This window comes from Tursiops truncatus, chromosome 3, assembly GCF_011762595.2.
Source record: "Tursiops truncatus isolate mTurTru1 chromosome 3, mTurTru1.mat.Y, whole genome shotgun sequence".
In the NCBI taxonomy this organism is placed as follows: domain Eukaryota; kingdom Metazoa; phylum Chordata; class Mammalia; order Artiodactyla; family Delphinidae; genus Tursiops; species Tursiops truncatus.
In genome coordinates, this window is record NC_047036.1 from 169,511,324 (window position 1) to 169,530,415 (window position 19,092).

General features: G+C 61.6%; 1 protein-coding gene across 1 annotated transcript; it reads left to right on the top strand.

The window, feature by feature from the left end:
- Nucleotides 1–22: 22 nt before the first annotated feature.
- On the top strand, nucleotides 23–18,151 carry ONECUT3 (one cut homeobox 3). Its single transcript, XM_033855185.1, has 2 exons — nucleotides 23–1,211; nucleotides 17,859–18,151. The coding sequence occupies exons 1-2, from the start codon at nucleotides 23–25 to the stop codon at nucleotides 18,149–18,151; spliced, it is 1,482 nt and encodes a 493-aa protein (XP_033711076.1).
- The last annotated feature ends 941 nt before the right edge of the window (nucleotides 18,152–19,092 follow it).

Genomic DNA, 19,092 nt, shown 5'->3' on the forward strand with positions numbered 1-19,092 from the left:
GGCCCGCGCGCGGCGGCCGAGCATGGAGCTGAGCCTGGAGAGCCTGGGGGGCCTGCACGGCGTGGCCCATGCGCAGGCGGGAGAGCTGCTGAGCCCGAGCCACGCGCGCTCGGCGGCGGCGCCGCACCGCGGCCTGGTGGCGCCCGGGCGCCCCGGCCTGGTGGCCGGCATGGCGAGCCTGCTGGACGGCGGCGGCGGCAGCGCCGCCGGGGGCGCCGGGGGCGCGGGCGGCTCGAGCGGCGCGGCCGGCGGCGCCGACTTCCGCGGGGAGCTGGCGGGCCCGCTGCACCCGGCCATGGGCATGGCCTGCGAGGCCCCCGGCCTGGGCGGCACCTACACGACGCTCACGCCCCTGCAGCACCTGCCCCCGCTCGCGGCCGTGGCTGACAAGTTCCACCAGCACGCGGCGGCCGCGGCCGTAGCCGGGGCGCACGGCGGCCACCCCCACTCGCACCCGCACCCGGCGGCCGCGCCGCCCCCGCCGCCCCCGCCGCAGCGCCTGGCGGCCAGCGTGAGCGGCAGCTTCACCCTCATGCGCGACGAGCGCGCGGCGCTCGCCTCCATGGGCCACCTCTACGGGCCCTACGGCAAGGAGCTGCCCGCCATGGGGTCGCCGCTCTCGCCGCTGCCCAACGCACTGCCGCCCGCGCTGCACGGCGCCCCTCAGCCCCCGCCGCCGCCGCCGCCGCCGCCGCCGCCGCTGGCAGCCTATGGCGCGCCGGGCCACCTGGCGGGGGACAAGCTGCTGCCGCCCGCCGCCTTCGAGCCTCACGCCGCGCTGCTGGGTCGCGCGGAGGACGCGCTGGCCCGCGGGCTGCCCGGAGGCGGCGGCGGCAGCAGTTCGGGCGCCGGGAGCACCGGGGGGCTGCTGGCGCCGCTGGACGGGCTGGCGGCGGCCGGAGCGCACGGGCCTCACTCCGGCGGCAGCGGCCCGGCCGCGGGAGGCGGCGGCCCCGGGGCGGGCGCGGCGGCCGAGGAGATCAACACCAAGGAGGTGGCGCAGCGCATCACGGCGGAGCTGAAGCGCTACAGCATCCCGCAGGCCATCTTCGCGCAGCGCATCCTGTGCCGCTCGCAGGGCACGCTCTCCGACCTGCTGCGCAACCCCAAGCCCTGGAGCAAGCTCAAGTCGGGCCGCGAGACCTTCCGCAGGATGTGGAAGTGGCTGCAGGAGCCCGAGTTCCAGCGCATGTCGGCGCTGCGCCTCGCAGGTAGGAGCGCGGCGCGTACCGCCCGACCCTAGGGGTCCGGCTCGGGGCTCCCCAGCACCAAGCAGTGCGGCAGCGGAGAGCCCCGGCTCCCTCCCCAGTCGGCGGCCTTGCGCCCCGCCCCCCCACTCTGGACCCCCCTGCAGGAGGCTAGAGCGTGATCTGCGCCCCTGCCCGTCAGTTCCGTCAGCAAAAGGGGGAAAAGGATTGTGCCGCCGTCCCTCCCGTAGACTCCCGCCCAGCCCCTCCGGGAACTGGGAGGGGGTTCCTGGACCCTTTTTAGACTGCTGGAGGATCCCCAAGCTGCCAGCAGGGTCGCTCATTGTGTGTGTGATGTGTGCGTGTGTGTTTTAGGGGGTGGGTGCCCAAGACGCGCCGCCGCTTTCAGCTCGGGGTGCCACTCCCCTCCTCCCAAACGATCCCTCGCTGCGCCTCCAGCCCCGGGGCAGAGCGCCGGGACCGTGCACCGGGTGCCAGAACCTTAGCAGCCAGGGCCGGGCCCGCGCTCAGCCCCCGGCCCCAGCGCGCGCTTCTTTGTAGCTGGGCCTCTGCGATCGATAGCCCCCTCCCCCTCTCCGGCCGCTAGCAAAGGTCACCCGAGAACGGGCGGGGGAGGGGCAGCCCGGGGGACCCTCGGCCCGCGCGGCGCGGAGGCCTTTACACCCCAGCCGGCCGCCCGCCCCACGCGTTTGCTCCTGGCTAGGGTGCGCGCACCCCACTGGCCTCTCTTTTCCGTTTTGTGTTTCTCTCGCTTCCACTTCTCTCTCTGTCGGGCGAACTGGGATCTATTTTTTTTGCTCTGTCTCCGTTTTCCTCCTGGTCTCATTCTTTCTCCTTCTCTCTGTCCCGCTCCCTCTCTACCTCTCTCTGCCTCTGTCTCCGTGTCTCACTCACACTGATGCTCATCCTCCCCTCGCTCCCTCCTCCCTCCCAGCTGACAACAGCTGGGTCCACACCTGCCCCCAGAGAGCCGGCGGCCAGGACCACTTCTCCTGGGTGTGCGTGGTGGGGTGCAGGAGAGAGCCCCCACTCTCACCACGGTGGCCTGGCTTGGGTGGGGGGGAGTCTTTTCCTGGCCACTCTGGGGAGGGGCTGCAGCTGCCCCAGCAGCGGGGACAATAGCGGCCCCGGGCGCCTGATCGATCGCTTCTCTGCGCACAGGGGCGAGTGGGGCTGGATGGAGTGGACTGGGGCTCAAACCAGGCACCCCGTAAGCGGGGAGGCAGGGAGGCACTTGGCTGTGAAGGGCCGGGCAGGGGGGCTGGGGAAGAGGGGGTGCCATTGGGGGATGGAGAGGGGTCGGTGTTCGTTGCTCCCCTCCCCCTAGGCGTCCTGGACAACCTGGGGGACTTGCACCCACACGCGGGCCTCAGTTGCCCCTTCTGCAGAACAAGGTGACTGCCTGAGCCCCGGATAGGCTTCCTAGATTCTCCACATTGGGGACTAAATCCTCCTTTGATGTGGCAGGTAACCAAGTGCGTGGGAAGGTGGCCGTGAAATGTTAGAAATGGCATCAGGAACCTGGAGGGTCTTGTGTGTAAGGGCAGTACCCACTGCTCATGACACATGCAGTGACACAGGTGTGCTCACGGGGGACACTCAGTCACACCAACACACAGCCACAGCGTGCCGTGTGTGAAGCAGGTGATCAGGGAGCAGGTCAAGGGCATGGCTCTGACGCTGTAGGTACTAAGCAGCCCCCAGCGAATGGGGTCACTTGTGAGGTTTGACTTACTGTACACTGGCCACCTTCGGCCTCCTCCCCGGCGCGTGTATTTTGGGGACATCGTGTCTGACATGTGTGTACCCAAAGGACACACCACTTTCCATTTTTTTCCACCGTCACTGTCATTTAACTAACTGGACCTCTTTGTGGTATGTGAGTGGCACACTTCGGGGCCACCCAACAGATTGGCCAGGGCGTCTTAGAACGACAAGCCTCAGGTGAGAAGTCCCTGTGGCGGGTGCCTGCTGTGAGGGATCAGTGCCAGCCAGCAGGGCACCAGCTCCCAGAGTCGGTGTCAGTGCGGGGAGGGCAGGGGAAACTGAGGCTGCGTTTGCATCCCAGCCGGGCCTCCCTGGCTTCTGCGGCGGCAGTCAGACGCCTCACCTCTCTGAGCCTCGGTTTCCCCTTTCGAAGTGGGAGTCAGAATAGTGGCCGTCTCAGGGGTACGTGGGGTGAATGGAGAGGATGAGCACAGGACCTGGCACATGCTCAGGTCCAGGCGACATTGAGCCGCGACACCCGGCCTGTCCCCGGCTCCTCCAGGCCGCTGCCTACGCGTGACCCACCCACCCCACCCCACCCCACCCCCGTCCACCTGGTCCGCGCGCCCGGCCCTGGGCCCCCGCCACACCTCTAGCGCGTTCAGGACCCCGTCCACAGCGCGGGGCTGGCCTTAGGATGTCAGCGGTGGCCGGGCCGGGGTAATTAAGCACCGACCGGCCGAGAGGCCTTTAGTTCCGGTCGCTGCGCGAATGAAAAGCGGTTAAGTGGCGGCAAATCGCAGCGGCTGGTGGGGGAGGCGGGGCACATCCCTCCGCAACGCGCCGACCCGCAAGCGACAGCCAAAAGCACCTCCCGGCGCCCAGACCCGCACAGTCCAACCCCGGCAGGGAGTACTCACCGCCGCCCTCCCTCCTCCCCGCCCCATCCCGGGACCCTGCAGCTCCGCGCCCCAGTCCCACCCCCTCGCGCTGGCCCGCCTCCGGCCTCGCCTCTTGGCCGAGCTGCTCCGGACCTCCCGTCAGGTAGTCCCGTCCTTGCGCTGGACCAGGAGGGAGAAAGACACACGGAGAGACAGAGAGAAAGAGAGATAGGTAAGGAAGGACAGAGAGTGGCAAAAAAAAAAAAAAAAAAGAAGCGAGAAAGTCAAAGAGACAGAAAAGGAGAGACTGGAAAGGGGAGTGGAGAGGTCCCAGCGGCTGCCCGGCTGCTGGGTTCCACTAGCCTGGACCCTGTCACCTCCCAGCTCCCCCGCCTCTCTCCTTCCCGACTCTGGGGCTTAGGAGGGAAGAGCAGTTTCTTTGTTTCTCTGAAGCACCCAAGAAATCTGGCCAGGTAGACCTGAGGGTCCCCCACTCCGTTGCCGCCAGGCCTGCCTGTTCTTTGTGACTCAGTTTACCCCCCTGTACAATGTGTGTGCATTGGGGGAGCCAGGCTCTGGCTCTGACATTCTGGGGATGGCCCATCCTGCATCCCCCCCAACCCCACTGCCATGGTGGGGGGGGGGGGTGACTAGCCGTACTCCACCCCAGGATCCTCAGATTCCCACAGCTTCGGAGCCGCCGCCTCTTCGAAGCCCTCCCCGACTCTGTCTCAAACAGTAATTACGGGAGAGGGGCTGGGGGAGGGGCTGGCGGACTCCGCGGGGGCGGGGCGGTCGATGAATTCGAATTACCGTCTCTAATTCATCACCGTCGCCGGGTCGATAACTTCGGCCGTCTTCAAATATTGTTTAAATTGCAACTCCGGAGGAAAAGTATTTTTTGTAACTGATCAGAAAATATATATAAAATATCAGATGGTGGCGATTGAAAGAAGGGCCTTCTCCTCCTCCTTCTCGCCTGCCGATGAGCCCCAGACCCAGAATCCCTGAAGGCTGTGGGAGACCGGCCGTGGGGGAAACTGAGGCAGAGAGGGAGCCATTTCCGGAGGTGACAGGGGGTGGGCACGGTGAGGGCAGATGTCAGGGTTGGCGGTGGCTTTGCAGTGCGGTGGCCAGGGGCCTGGAGTCTGGAAGGGATGGTGATGGAAAGGGGAAAGGCACACCAGCTGCCCCCCTCCAGGCTAGGACAGGCTTTTCCCCCACCCCTCCCCCCATTCTGCAGCCACCATCCCGGACAGGTGTTGAATGGGAAGAGAAGAAGAGACTCAGCCCACAAGGTCCAATTCCAGAGTCCCACTTGGAGGGACACTATCCATCCCCCCCGCAAGCACTCTCCACCCCCTCTCCCCTCCCCCCATCCCCCCACCCCTGCAAAGACCAATGTACCTTCAGTAAAACCTGACCTTGATCCACCCACAAGGGTCCACACCTCTTGCAAACCCCTCCAGAAAGCCACCCCAGTAGAGAATTCGGAGACCTGGCCTCACCCGGGCTCAGTCACTGACTGATCTTGGGTGAGGGTCTGAGTCTCAGTTTCCTCATCTGAGAAATGGACAGAATCAGATACCACCTCCAAGGTATTTGTTGAGGTTTTTCTTATCAACCCCGCCCCCCCCAGAGCCCCTCAGGATGTATTCACAGACCCTGTACCCTGAGGCCCCATTGCTTAATCACCCACTCAACCCACATCTCCTTGTCTGTAGGGAGGACCTGGGTCATCCCTGGCAGCCTGTGCTTTGTGGGACCCACAGAGAGTGGGGAAGGGGAGCCAGAAGGGGTCTGGGACCTGGAGGGGACACTGCAGGCCTCCTCAGGGAAGCAGGGAGTGGGGGGATACTGTCCGGGGCTGTGTGTGCCAGGGCCATGAGGGGCTGTGCATGATGTCTTGGGTCCCCCAAACCAGTCTCTCCTTCTAGACCACAAGACCCAAGTGGGGCGGCACCAGCACCCTGCCCAGGTTCACTGATTCTGGCTTTCATTTCCACGCAGAGGGGGAGGGAGAGGAGAGGGGTAGGTTGTCAGATGGGGAGGGGGCGGGCTGGGATGCCCGGAAGCCCTCCCCCTCCCCCTCGGTTCACCCACCACAAAGGAGGGACCTTTTAAGCCAGTTTGGGTGTTGAGCCCACTTTACAGACCAGCAAGCCAAGGCTGAAAGAAGGGTGCTTGCCAGTGCTGCGCACTCAGGGTGACTCAGAGCCTTTAGTAAATGGGGCCTGAGATGCTCAGGCTCCCACCTCCCTCAGAGACGGGGGGACATTCCGGGCAGGTGGCCCGGCAGAGACAAAGGCTGGGAGGGGAGCTCAGTGGACTGAGGCCAGGGACAGGAGGGAGGCTCTCAAGGTCGTGTCAAGGTCCACTTTACAAACCGCTTGGGTGACCCTTGGGCCGGGAGGGCAGGCCTGCACTTGTCCTTCCGACTCAGAGTTGGACAGGATCACGGACCCATGAGAGTCCCCTCAGGGACCACCAGAGACCCTGGGGATGGGTCCTCCTGCTGCACTCAGAGCCACCCGCTTCTGCTTTTCCTGGTGAACTGCCCCCTCCTGGCTGCCAGCCCTCAGGGGGAACCTGGGCCCTGAACTGGAGGTCCAGCCCTCCTTGGACCCCAGTCCCGATAGTACCTTCCTGCCTGAGAGACAAGGATGGTCGTTCCCACGTCACAGAGAAGCACACAGAGGAATCTCCCGGGTGAGGGGTTGGAGCTGGGCTTTGGCTCCTTTATTCTGCAGTCCCCTTACCTGAAAATCCTAGGACTAACCAAGACCCAGCCATTCTCCCTAAACTCCCTCCCTATCAACCATCACCACTCTAGTCTGAGCAACCCATCTCTGGCCGCTGCCTCCTCTTTGCTGGTCTCCAGGCTCCACTCCCTCCCCTGATGTCCTCACTCCAAAGCTGGAGGGGGCTTCTTACAGTAAGTCAGAGCTCATCGTTCTTCTGCTTAGTACCGTGCCTCGTGGCTCCCAAGGGCCCAGAAGTAGAGGAAACTTCCTTCCACGGCCCTAACCTTCTGTCCTGCGTCAATGCAGGTGGAACCACCAAGGACAAAGGCTGGGAGGTGGGAAGCCAGAGCTGCTGTAAGGATGGAGGCTGGACCCCTGCGGCTGGAGTCTTTGTACGTAGCAGCGAGCTCAGCTGAACCAGGGGAGCTCAGGCTGGTTTGAATCAAGTGTTTAATTAAATATGGCCCTTGATCAATAAGGAAGGCTGTGCTCGTGGGGGAGGGAAGAGGCTGGCCGGGAGCCAGGGGCAGCCTGGGTGACCCACCTGACCTTGGGCAGTCCAGGGACACCTGCAGCCTCGGTTTCCCCTCTGCCAAGTAGGTGTGGACGTGGTGGGGCTAGGAAAAGGGGGGACTCTCCTGCTGCTGGTGTCTTGCCCTATGGACAGATGTGGGGTAGGCCGGGGGCTTAGACCTAGAGTCACACGCGTAAAGCCACAAATTGGCAGCAGGTGGAAACGGACAAGGAGAGGCGCCCATGGCCGGCGCGGGCCTCTGGAGAGAGGGGACGGGAGTGTAGACATGCCAGTGCCAGCGACACAGTGTAGTTGCACGCGGGGAACGCAAGCGGAGATGCAAAGGAACGGGGGATATAAGTGTAGATCCTGACGGGACACAAGTGTAGACGCCCACACCCACACTACGGCAAGCGCGCGCAGACTCCGGCCCAGGACCCCCACCGCCCTCCGGTCGGGGTCTGGCACATCCCGGTGCTGGGGGAGCAGGGAAGAACCCACTTCCGTCCCCCCGACACCTTCGCTGGCGCCTGGGAATTTTTCACGGGCCCCCAGCTGAGCCGCTGGGCCACCTCTCCTACCCATCCACTTCCGGGTAGCTGCGGTCCGGACCCCACTCCCTAGAGCTGGGGGGGTTGGGAGAGGGTCACGTCCGCCCGCGGTGACGGTGGTAGGTGATGGGGGACCTGGTGCGGGCACAGCAGGGTTCATGCTTTTCTACGCACCCTAGCGCATCCGCGCCCACTAGGGAAGATGTCGGTGCTTCAGTTTCCACCACCAGGTCAACGCCGCCCCGCAGTGCCGGCAAAGCCGCGGAGTGCAGCCGGGGCCGCCACGTTCCGCACGTCTGTCCTCAGCGGACGTGGGATCTCACAAACCCAAAAGGATCTAGCGTGCATCCGCCCTCCACAGCCTGGAGGGACATGGGCGCACGCAGCCCAGTGTAAGGACCCGGCCCCTTGCACTGCACACCCGCGGCCTCCGAGCCTCAGGGTCACCGGCGCGCCCTCAACAAGTGCCCGCATCCTACCCCGGGGGAAGTCATATCCCACCCGTGGGGAGCCGCCTCTGGGTTCGCCTCCCTCTGGCCCAACCCAGGGCGGCGGCGGACTTGGCGCGCTTGGCTGTGCGCTCGGAACGTCGGGTCACAGCTCACAGCTCCTGGAATGCAGACAGCACAGCGCGGGGGCCGGGGCGCTTGGGGAGGGATGCGTGCGGCGGCGGTCAGGCCCGGGACTGTGGACAAGGCGCTTCCCCTGCGCACCTCCGTTTCCCCAAATGGAGACTAGAATCCTCAGCCCGGCTGAGAACGAAGCACGTAAAGAAAAGCCTCCTGCGCGCGTCGGAGCAACGGCAAAGTCCCTGCTTGCTTCCTCCGCCTCCCTCCTGTCTACCCACCCTGTTCTTTAAAAAATGCTGTATTATTTTTTTTCACACAGCGGACACATTCGCCAAGTTCCAAATTTAAGTGGAGCAAGTCCCCTTTCTGTAAACCGCAGTTCGTATTGCTCCTCCGAAAGAGAGGTTACACTTCATCCGGCAGCCATAATGCACGTCCTTTTCCTTTTCCTTTTCCTCTTTTTAAAAAACACCGGTTCTGCTGTGCTTTTGCTTCACCGACAGCCGGCACATCCACATCAGGAAAGAGAGAGCCTCGAAGGCATTTTTGCCTGCTGCATAGTATTCTGTTTGGCCCTTTCCTTCTGTCTTCAACCACGTCCCTGCCCAATGGACATTTAGGACAGTTCCAGGTGGTTTGTCGTCGCCCCCAGGGCTGCAGTGAGCACGCGCAGCACGACAGTTTTGCCTGTGAGTTTATCTGTGGCTTAGTTTCCCAGTCACTGAAATGCTGGGTCCCCCCCCCCCCACGCTGGCCTTTTCTGCTTTGGCTTCTCTATGCTTTTTCTTATCACCGAAGGTTCCTTTCCTGTCATCTTTTTCAAATCCATTTACAGCTGTCAGCCGCTGCGACTCTTAACATTTTTTTAAAAAATAAAAGCTCTGTGTGCACCCGCTGATGAGGTTTGCCCCCAGTGCCTGAATGGGGGGGCGGGTCTCAAGGCGTGAGAGCTGACCCTGGACACCCCCGTCCCCCCGTCCCCAGGCGTTGCAACCACCAGATGGAGCGCCCCCCCCCCACCCCCCGGGAGGGGCAGCCCAGAACCCGGTGGAAACGCTCATTTCCCTGATAAGTCTTTGAAAGGCTCAGAACTAATTTGAAAATGCGGCCATTAAAATCCCATCAGGGGAAGCAGGGGGGTGGGGAGGGAGGCTGGGTGACAGCCAAGGTGCGTTCAGAGGCTGGGGGAGGGGGAGGGGTGGACCTGGCGGGCAGGGGAGGGGTGGAGGGGCAGAGAGTGGTGAGGCATCGGAGACAGAGGAGGGGCTGCTGAGGCTTCCAGGGGGTCCACATCTGAGGGCAGGGGCCTGGCTCAGCACCGTCTCCCTGGAGATGACTCCCCTCCCCCCCACCCATGGGAACGTCTTCCCGGTGCCCTGAGGAGTGCGGGGTGTGGATAAAGCAGGTCGGAGGCTGTATATGCTCCAGGCTCCCCTCCGAGTGACTCACTGTGTGACCTTGGGCAAGTCACTCACTGTCCCTGGCCAGGGGAGGCCAGCGGGGGCTGCTCAGGGCAGCTCAGCCCAGTGGGGACAAGCCACTAGGGTGGTGGCATCAATGTGGCCCACACCTGGGGCTGAGCAGCTGGTGGCCGGGGTGGGACGTGTCGCCAAGGAAACCGGTCATCATCCCAGCCGGGGACCTGGCTCCGTATTGAATTGTCTGCCCCGAGAAGCTGAGCTGAGCGCGGGAGGTGGCCGGAGGGGAGGGAACGGGACAGTGGCTCTGGCTCCCGCTCCCACACCACCACCCGGTGCCCAGGTAGACAGATCCTGGGAAGGGGGTGGTACCGGCACACGGGGCCGGGGCCCTGCGGGCAGGCGAGAGTGGCTCCGCGGTGGCTCTGACACTGCACGGAGGGTGACACAGAGGGATGAGCACTTCTCGGGCCACCGTCTGGCTGCTGTCCTCCCCTGTCAGACCCAGGCTTTCACAGTGGGGGGAGCCACCCTCCTGATGCCACCTGGCTTCTTCCAGATCTGTTCCCCCCTAGCCGGGCTCATGTCTTACCCCACCCATAGCCCAACCATGCCCACCTCCATCCCGAGCTGCACAGCGGGGGCAGCTGGCAGCCCCGTCTGGGAACAGTCAGTCATCGGTTTCCCTGTATCTGTGCGATTATTCGGGTGACAGTATTTTCACACCACATCGAGGCTCCGTGGGACCTTGCATACAGTGCACACAGGAGGTGCTTGGTAACTGTGTGAGTGAAGCGGGAGGGGGAAGGAGTGAGCAGCTGCAGGGTCCGCCCTGGCCCGCATGTGGAGCCAGCTTTGCTTGGGACCCCCAACCCCACGGACAGATGGGGACATCAGGACCAGGGGTCGCTGGGCCCGCTTTATAAACCAGGAAAACTGTGTCCACAGACTGTGTGCTCAGGGCCACTCGGCCCCCGGAGCCCAGGCCCAGCGTCCCCGCTGATGGGGAAGGGCAGGGCAGTGGGGCAGCTAGCAGGCCCAAGGCCGGAAGACAGACAGGAGCCACCCCGGGGGTCTCCACGGCCCATCCTACGTCCTGTAGACTCAGACCCAGTGGGCTCAGCGCCACGCACCCTGGCTGTCACACCCAGCAAGTCACGTTCCGCCCTTGATTCTTCACACTGCATCCTCTGTCTGACATCCACGCTGTGTCCCCAACCCCCGAGGCCAGCTGCAAGCAAACGTCACGCTGAGGCCTGCTGGCCCCCGGGTCTTCCGCCGCTGCCCACGGACCGGCCGCATCCTCTGAGCCTCTGCCCCCACCGCCCCCCAGGTCCCCACCCGCTGCCCACCTGTCTGCCTATCGCACCGAAGGCTCTGGCTACCCTCCCAGTTTACCCGTTCCTCACACGCGTGTGGTCTGCGGTGTGTGGCTACCCCTTCCAACACAGCAAAGCCGCACTGCACACGCCGCCTTCCACCCGGCCAGGCCCTGTGCAGCCCCACGCGGGCACACCCAACTGATGGGGGACAGGCAGACGCCCGCATGCTCAGCCGGCTGGGGCCAGGGATGGCCCAGGACAGGCACAGCAGGGGCACTCATCCCGCCATGTCACCCACCCAGACCACAGTGGGCCTCTGGAGGAGGAGAGGAGGATGGTGCAGGATGCCAGAGGGGAGGGGGAGACGGAGGGGGGGAGGAGATGGGTGTCTGTCAGGTGATGATGGGGGTGAACAGGTGCAACTCTAGCTCCCTCCACTGCGGACCTGATCCTCTCCATCCACTGAGGGGCGACTGAATCCAGGGACACAGCCCTCCCCCTCCTGCTGCACAGCCCCAGCTTCTCCCTGGCTGACTGGGGACAGGGTGCTCCCTGCTGAGGGCCCTCCCTGGGGTCCCCCTGCTTTACCGGACCCTCCAGGGCAGTGACCAACCGGGTCTCCCTGCGCAGGGTCTTCCAGTCTGGGCTGAGTCCCCTACCACCCACACAGGGGTGTCAGGCATTGGACAACACAGCCAGCCGGCAGCCTCCCGTGGATCCACTCTGTGCTGGGCACCAGAAGGCTCCTAGGGGAGAGAATTGGGGTTCTGCTGAGGGTGAGGGGAAGAGTTTCCTGGGGCAAGGGCAACTGGGGCTGGGCCTTGAGGGATGTCTAGGAGTTCTTTGGCTGAGGCAGCCCAGCTCCCTACTCCAGACCTCATTTTCTCCATCCCTCCCCCCTCCAGGAAGATTCTAGGGAAGGTGCTGAGGCTTGAGGCCTGCCCTGAGAGGGGGAGAAACTTCATGGCTGCCCTGCAAGTGGGGCCCAGAGCCTAGCTCCTCCCCGGGGCCCCCATATGGGAGCTGGGAGCCTCATCCCAGCCCCACCATCGTATTCAAGACTTTTCTGGCTAAACCCCTTCTCAGAGCCTGGTAAGGCAGAGATCATGATTAAGACAATTTTCCATTTGAGGAACCTGAGACTCAGAGGCCGTCACCACGCAGTAATCCACGGTGGGGACGGGTCTGACTGCCCTCTTGGGCCCCTGGACGCAAGCAGCTTTGTAGAAAGGCAGGAGGGACAGAGGTGCCATGGGAGCAAGTCTCCAGGGGTCTGAAATGAAAGGGAACTTGAGGGTCCCCCCAACTCACCTCCCATTGCCGCCACCCAAAACGTGGACCAACAGGGCCCACCCTCCTACCTGGAGTCCCGCGGGCCAGACCAGCCGAAAAGCCTGCCGTTAGCGCCTGCTGGGCTCCCCGTGAGGCAGCTGATTTGGGAATAAGGTCTCTTCTGTATCTCCTTTGATCTCCTCCAGGGCTTCTGGGACCCCCCCAGGAGCCAGCCCCAGACCCTCCTCATCCCTGGACTCCAAAAAGACTGATAGCAATGAGGGAAACAGGATGGGGTGTAGCCGCCACTGTGGTGCACCTGCATCCCCTCCTCCACCTGAATCATTTCTATCTCCATCACCTTCCCCACCATCTTTAAGATCAGAGCATCTTGGAATCAGCAGCTCCAAGTATCAGATTCTCAGTCCCTGGGGTCAGGGAGGGTGGACAGGAGAGAAAGTTGGGTCCAAAACCCTCACTCTGTGGCACCCCTGGATAGAGTGGGAGAATGGTGTGGAAAAAAGAAAGAAAAAAGCAGAGGAGGGAGAAAGTTGCAGTATTAAATTGGGGGGGGTCAGGGTGGGCCTCACAGAGAAGAGATTTGAGCGAAGAATGGAAGGAGGCAAGGGAACAATGAAGAAACGTGGGAAGAGCAACGCAGGCAGTGACTTCCCTGGTGGCGCAGTGGCTAAGACTCTGTGCTCGCAATGCATGGGGCCCAGGTTCGATCCCTGGTCAGGGAACTAGATCCCACGTGCCACAGCTAAGAGCTGTCACAGCCAAATAAATAAATAAATATTTATAAATAAAAAAGAGCGATGCAGGCAGAGGCGGCAGCCAGTGCAAAGGCCCTGAGGTTGCACTGTGCCCGGGGGATGTGACCAGTGTGGCCACGGAGGAGTGAGCTGAGTGAGGGGCAGCAGGAGGAGGTGAGAACAGAGAGGCAGTGGGGGACCAGGGGCCGAGCGAGATGGGGAGGGCTGGGGCAGCTGATGTGCCCTGAAAAATGTTTGAAGGAGGCAGAACGTCCCATTTTGCCACTGAGGAGACTGAGGCAGGCCCTGCAAGGGAACTGACCCACCCAGGGTCCCAGAGCATGTATGAAGGCCATCCCACCACACCAATCCCACAGGCCAGCCCAGCTGGCTCCTCCTCTGCTGACTGTCACGGCAGCCATGGTTGGTGGTGAGGGCCTGTGTCTGAGGCCACTCCCTGTCTCCCCACCACAGGCTGGGTGGCCCTGGTGGGGGAACCTGGGCTGAGTCCCCCTGTGCTGGGCACATACAAGGTGGACTCTAGGAGGGGGTTTGATGGTGTCGGTGAGGATTTTGGAGGAGACGGTGGTGGAGGTGCAAGTGGAGGAGGTGATGAGAGCAGAGGTGGTGTTGATGATGGAGTTCGGCTGCGGAGAGAGGTGGTGGTGGTACAGGTGGTGGTAATGGTGGAGGAGGAGGGGCTGGTGGTGGAACTGATGCAGATGATGGAAGGGATGGTGGTAGATGGACACCGATGGTGGTGGAGACGAGGTGATGGCAGAAGAGGTGATGGAGGTGGAGGAGGTGGGGGTGGTGGAGGAGGTGATGGAGGGAGAAGTGATGCAGGTGGAGGAGGCGATGCAGGTACACCACAGTGGCGGTCCCCACTGGAGATCATCGTGGAAGAGGTGGCCGCAGCCGTGGCATGGCAGTGTGAGGCTGCTGGCTGGTGCCATGAGTACATCCCAGGCTGCTCCCCGGGCTCCTCTTCCCCAGCCCTGCTCCCTGGCCGGTCCTCTGGCAGCCTTGGTTTTCACTTCTGTGAAAGGGGCCCATACCCAGGCCTCTCCTCCTTCTGGGGCTGCCTCCAGGGGTGCATTGGTTATTAGGACTGACCCGGGTGATGCTGGGCGCTGGGAGGGATACTGATGAGGGGCAGGGCAGCGATAGGACCCGCTGCTGGGGGGCTTTGGGGCACCTCCCGTGCTGGCACTCACACCCCCGCCAGGGGCAGGGGCCTCCAGGCCGGCGCCGCCGGGGTCTGTGGGGGAGGGAAGCGGTGACAAAAGCTGCTCGAGGTAAACAGCTCCGACTGGAGCCCGGATCGATCCAGGCTGTGAGGAGCTGTAATTAGATTGAACGCTGGGAAGGGGGGCGAGCGGAGCCTCTTTTTGCTGCGATCGACAAAACGCGAAGTTTTTTCACCGCTCTGCTTCGCCCGGCCCCTCCCCCAGCCTCTGCCTCTGGGGCCCCCATTAGACTCTGGGTTGGAGAAGCGGGAGGCCGGGGGCAAAGAGGCGACCCACATCTTACCTCCCTCCCCTCTGCCAGTCAACTCTGGCTGCTGTCTTGCCCCTGCCAGGACTTGCTGGGCGAACTTGGGCGAGGGGCTTACCTTCTCCGAGTAAGTAAGAAGGAAACTTCCTGCCCTATGGAATTATAAGGCCCTGCACATGCAAAGCTCTTGCAAGCTAGAGCATTGATACAAAGGAGCATTTGTATATCCGTCCCTAGTGTAAATGCATAGTGAACTCATGAGAAAATTGCTAAGAGAATGAATGAATGCATGAGTGAATGAATGAATTGATGATCGCAACAGGAGGGCAAGAAAGGCCTCTTTTGGAACGTAAAGGCCTGGTTGAGTTTTGACTCTTCCCTGGCCTTGCTGCCTGAGACCCAGCTTTCCCTTGAAAGAGTGGGGGATGTGGCCTCCTCTCGTGAGTCTCACAGGCTTGCCAGGTTCCAAGGAGATGGGAGGTCAAGGCAGTTGCTTGTGCTTCCTTCGAACATTTCTTTAAGCAGACAAAATACGAACAAATGTTCTCACTCCCCTGTTTTGTATACAAAAGGCTGCCCGGTACACTGTTCATGTCCTAGGTTTTGCCTCATACAGTACCAGGATTGCTTTTCCTTTCTTGCACGGCTGTTTGTTTTTCCAGGAGTTAATTGTTGCCAATCACGAACTCTTCCCACATCCTCCATCAAAGTTCGAAACCAACGCATGTTAGGACATTTCCATTTCCCTTGGTTCTTCTGCTCTGACCTGAATGGGACTGCCCTCCGTGCCCTTGGTGCCTTTGTCCTGCTGTCTTTCAGGCTCTCCCGTCTTCATCTGGGGGACCGCTTTTCCCTTTCCTCTAGGTTGAATCACATTTCCTGATTCTCGCACCTTCCTTTTTTGATTTACTTCCTCATTTTGATGGAACACACCCTCTAGTAGCTTTCTGAGAAAAGGGTATAAAGAAGTCAACTTCTGGAGACCTTGAATGTCTGACTATATCTTTAGTCCACCTTCATGCTTATGTTTGGCCGGTCACACAATTCTAGCTGAATACAGTTTTCCCTCAGAATTTTGAAGGCATTGTTCCACTGGCTCCCAGTTTTCAAGAAGCCCAAAGCCACTCTGATTCTTAGGTCTCCAAATGGCATGTGGCTTTCCTCTCTGGGACATTTTATCTTCTTTTTCATCCTGGGTCCCTGACATTTCACAAGGATGAACCTCAGGGAGTGTATTATTTTTCATTCATTGAGCTGAGCATTTCATGGGCTCTTTTAAACTGAACTCTCATGTCTTCCAGCCATGGATTTTAAAAAAATATATATATATATAATTTATTTGGGCTTCCCTTCCTCTAGTTTTGGATGGGCTCTTGCTCCGATGACAAACCTGCACATTCATCCTCTAACTTTGTTATCACCTTTCCCTCATTTTCCATCTCTGTGTCCACCTGTATTTCCAGGGATATTTGCTTTATGTTCCAATCCTTTTTTTTTTTTTAATTTTTTGGCCCAGTCACATGGCCTGCAGGATCTTAGTTCCCCGACCAGGGATTGAACCCGGGCCCTTGGCAGTGAAAGCGCCGAGTCCTAACCACTGGACCACCAGGAATTCCCTACGTTCCAATTCTTACATTGACTTTATTCCAGCTATTATATACTTAAATTCTAAAAGCATTGTCTTCCCCTTTCATGGTCCTGTTTCATGGATACAGTATTTTTCTCTTACCTCTCCAAGAATCTGACTTATAACAGTGCCTGACCTGTCTGTTTCTTCTGAGAGCGTCATCCCCCAATCCTCCTGCCATTTTTCTCACTTTTTCTCTCTCTCCTTCATTAGAGGCTTTTCTGAAATGTCCAGTAACCTCTGATCATCACTCTTCTTTAATCATGAAACCTGAAACAGCCAATCAGAAGCCCCGTGTGTGTTCCAGGTCAGAGGGGGCCAGGGAGGGACGTGGTGCGTCAGGTCACACAGGGGAACCTGTCGTCCCCGAGAAACGAGCCACAGTGCAGGGGACATTCATTTATTTTTGCTGACGTGTGTGGACATTGATCTGGCATGTCATCGGGTTCAGGCTGTCCTGGAACCAAAAATTCCAGCTTGGCTTGTGGTCCCAGCAGGCCACTGGGCCTGGCAGCAGGGATCTGCTAGTACAGCCTGTGCCACCGGCCACTATGGGGGTGACAGAGTCGCTGGGGCAAGCGGTTGGCAGGGAGGCAGGATAGGGCAGGTGTCCACCACCCACTGCCCCTGACTGCTACGTGGATGAGGAATTGAGACTCTGATAGAGTTTGTGCTTATGTCAGCAGCCCCCGGGGGGAAGTAGCCTGCTCTGGCTGGTGAAGCTCATCTTTTCCACCCACTGGCCCCCATGGCATTGAGGGGAGGGGTCCGCTTTGGAGCTGGGGCAGGGAGGAGGAGGACCACAGGCTCCAGCCCAGCTCCACCACCCTGAGATGTTGCCATTTCCCCTTTGCAAGCATCCACCGACCACAGGGCAGCCTCCTGCAGCCTTCCCGGTCCTCCGTGCAGGTGACCCTGGGAGAGGGAGGGTTGGTCTCTCAACCCCCCTTAGATCCTCCCAGCTCCAGAAGTTCCTCTGGGGACTCGAGGGGAGCCAAACCTCAGTCTCAGTCTGCTGGTGGGGGGAGGCCAGAGTGGGGGCTCAGATATCAGAATCAGGCAGTGGTTGCCCATGTGAGCCTGGTTCAGGGTCCCTGAGCTGGCCAGGCGCCAGAGGACACCAGGGAAGGAAGCGTGGGCTGTCACCCCCCTTCTGAGAACCCCCCTGCCCCGTCATTCCGGGGGGAGGTTACTGGGCTTTGTGACACAGCTCCAAGGACCTGTGAATTAACCACTTCTTCCACCCAGGTCTACACTGAGCCAAATAACTCACATGTAGAGTTTCCATGTCATTTCCCCCAGCACCCCCCAGGTGTGGGCTGCAGAAGGGAGGGCGGAAAGCCACCAACACCAGTGGTGCTCTTGAGGTCAGGATTCTTGGGGGGGTGGGGAGGGGTTTGGGGATATGAGGCTGGGGAGGGGGCCAAGCATGCAGAAGAGGGACGGGAGGGGTGGCGACCCGTGCCTGTGGAGGTGTGCTCACACTGTGTCCCCTTCTGTTTCTCCCCACCTCCACATCTGCCTCCTCTGTCTCTGTCTCCTGCCCACGACTGTCTGCCCCCCCCTTCCTTCCATTACTGGCGGTCTCTACTCGCTGCCTCCTGGCCTCTTTCTGTGTCTCCCTGTCTCTTTTGGCCCTGTCCCCGGGTCGTCTCTCCCTCCATCTCTCGCGTTTCCCGCGTATTTCTGTGTTTCCTCGTGTCTCTCCGCTCCGGGACGCGTGGCCTGTCTTCTTCCGTGCGGCCGCACGGTGGCGCTGCGTCCCGCTCGCCCGCCCGCCCGCTCGCCCGCAGCCTGCAAGCGGAAGGAGCAGGAGCAGCAGAAGGAGCGCGCGCTGCAGCCCAAGAAGCAGCGCCTGGTGTTCACCGACCTGCAGCGGCGCACGCTGATCGCCATCTTTAAGGAGAACAAGCGGCCGTCGAAGGAGATGCAGGTCACCATCTCGCAGCAGCTCGGCCTGGAGCTCAACACCGTCAGCAATTTCTTCATGAACGCGCGGCGCCGCTGCATGAACCGCTGGGCCGAGGAGCCAGGCGCGGCCCCCGGGGGCCCCGTCGGCGCCGCGGCCACCTTCTCCAAGGCCTGAGGCGCCCCGCCCCCTCCCCTCCCCCCCCAACCGCGCCCTCCCCTCCCCCCTCCCCCACCGCGCCCTCCCAGCCTCCACGGCCCGGGCGCTGCCCTCCCACGTCCCCCAGCCCCAACCCTGCCGGCCCGGAGACCCGCGCCAGGGGGCACCTGGAGGGGCTGCCGTCCGGGTTCCCACACCCCGGGAAGGGACGCAGCACACCCCCAGCCCAAGTGCACAAAAAGGGCCCCCCTCCTCCCTCCGTCCCAATCTCCTTCAGGCCAAAGGAAGCCCTCCACCCCCCCGCCAGAGGGGAGGGGGTGACAGAAAGGGGCTCCCGGGCTCCCTTTCAAGGCAGGACGCCCAGGGGGCTTCGAGGAAAACCAGGGCTCACCTGTCGTCCCGAAAGCGGGTCAAGAAGCACATACTAGAAACAAACCGGGTATTTAAAAAAGGAATTTAAAGAATAATCCCTCCTTCGCCGGCCCCCCGACCCCACGGAAGGAGGCAGGGAGGCTTCCTCTACAATGGTACCCCCCCAAACCCCCGGCACGGACCCTTCCCCGAGATCTCAACCCCTCCAAAGTCGCCAAAGCCCACGTCGAGCTGGAGCCTCACACTGCCCCCACCCCACCAAGACCACCCCGGGTCCGCCGGCAGAACTGCCTCCGCAGCCAAGACCCAGCCGCCCCTCCCGGCAGCCGGGATTCCTTGTGCCAAGAATTGCCTGCCTTAACGTCTGGGGGCGGGGGTGCCCTGCAGTGGCGACCGCCCAGCACCCACCGGCGAGCACCCTTCCCCACCCTGTCCCAGAGCGGAGGGGACGGCAGCTCAAACAAGCGGGTAATTCCAGACGCCTCCCTCCCCACATCCCTCTGCCAGTTCACTTTACCGCTAGGCACCTTGATGAATGACGCGCGGGGAGAGACAGACCCCAGGAAACAGAAGAAAACACCCAGATT

Coding starts and splice junctions, on each gene's coding strand:
- ONECUT3 (XM_033855185.1), top strand. CDS start 23: ATGGAGCTGAGCCTGGAGAGCCTGGGGGGCCTGCACGGCGTGGCCCAT. Junction 1,212..17,858: donor GTCGGCGCTGCGCCTCGCAG/GTAGGAGCGCGG, acceptor GCTCGCCCGCAG/CCTGCAAGCGGAAGGAGCAG.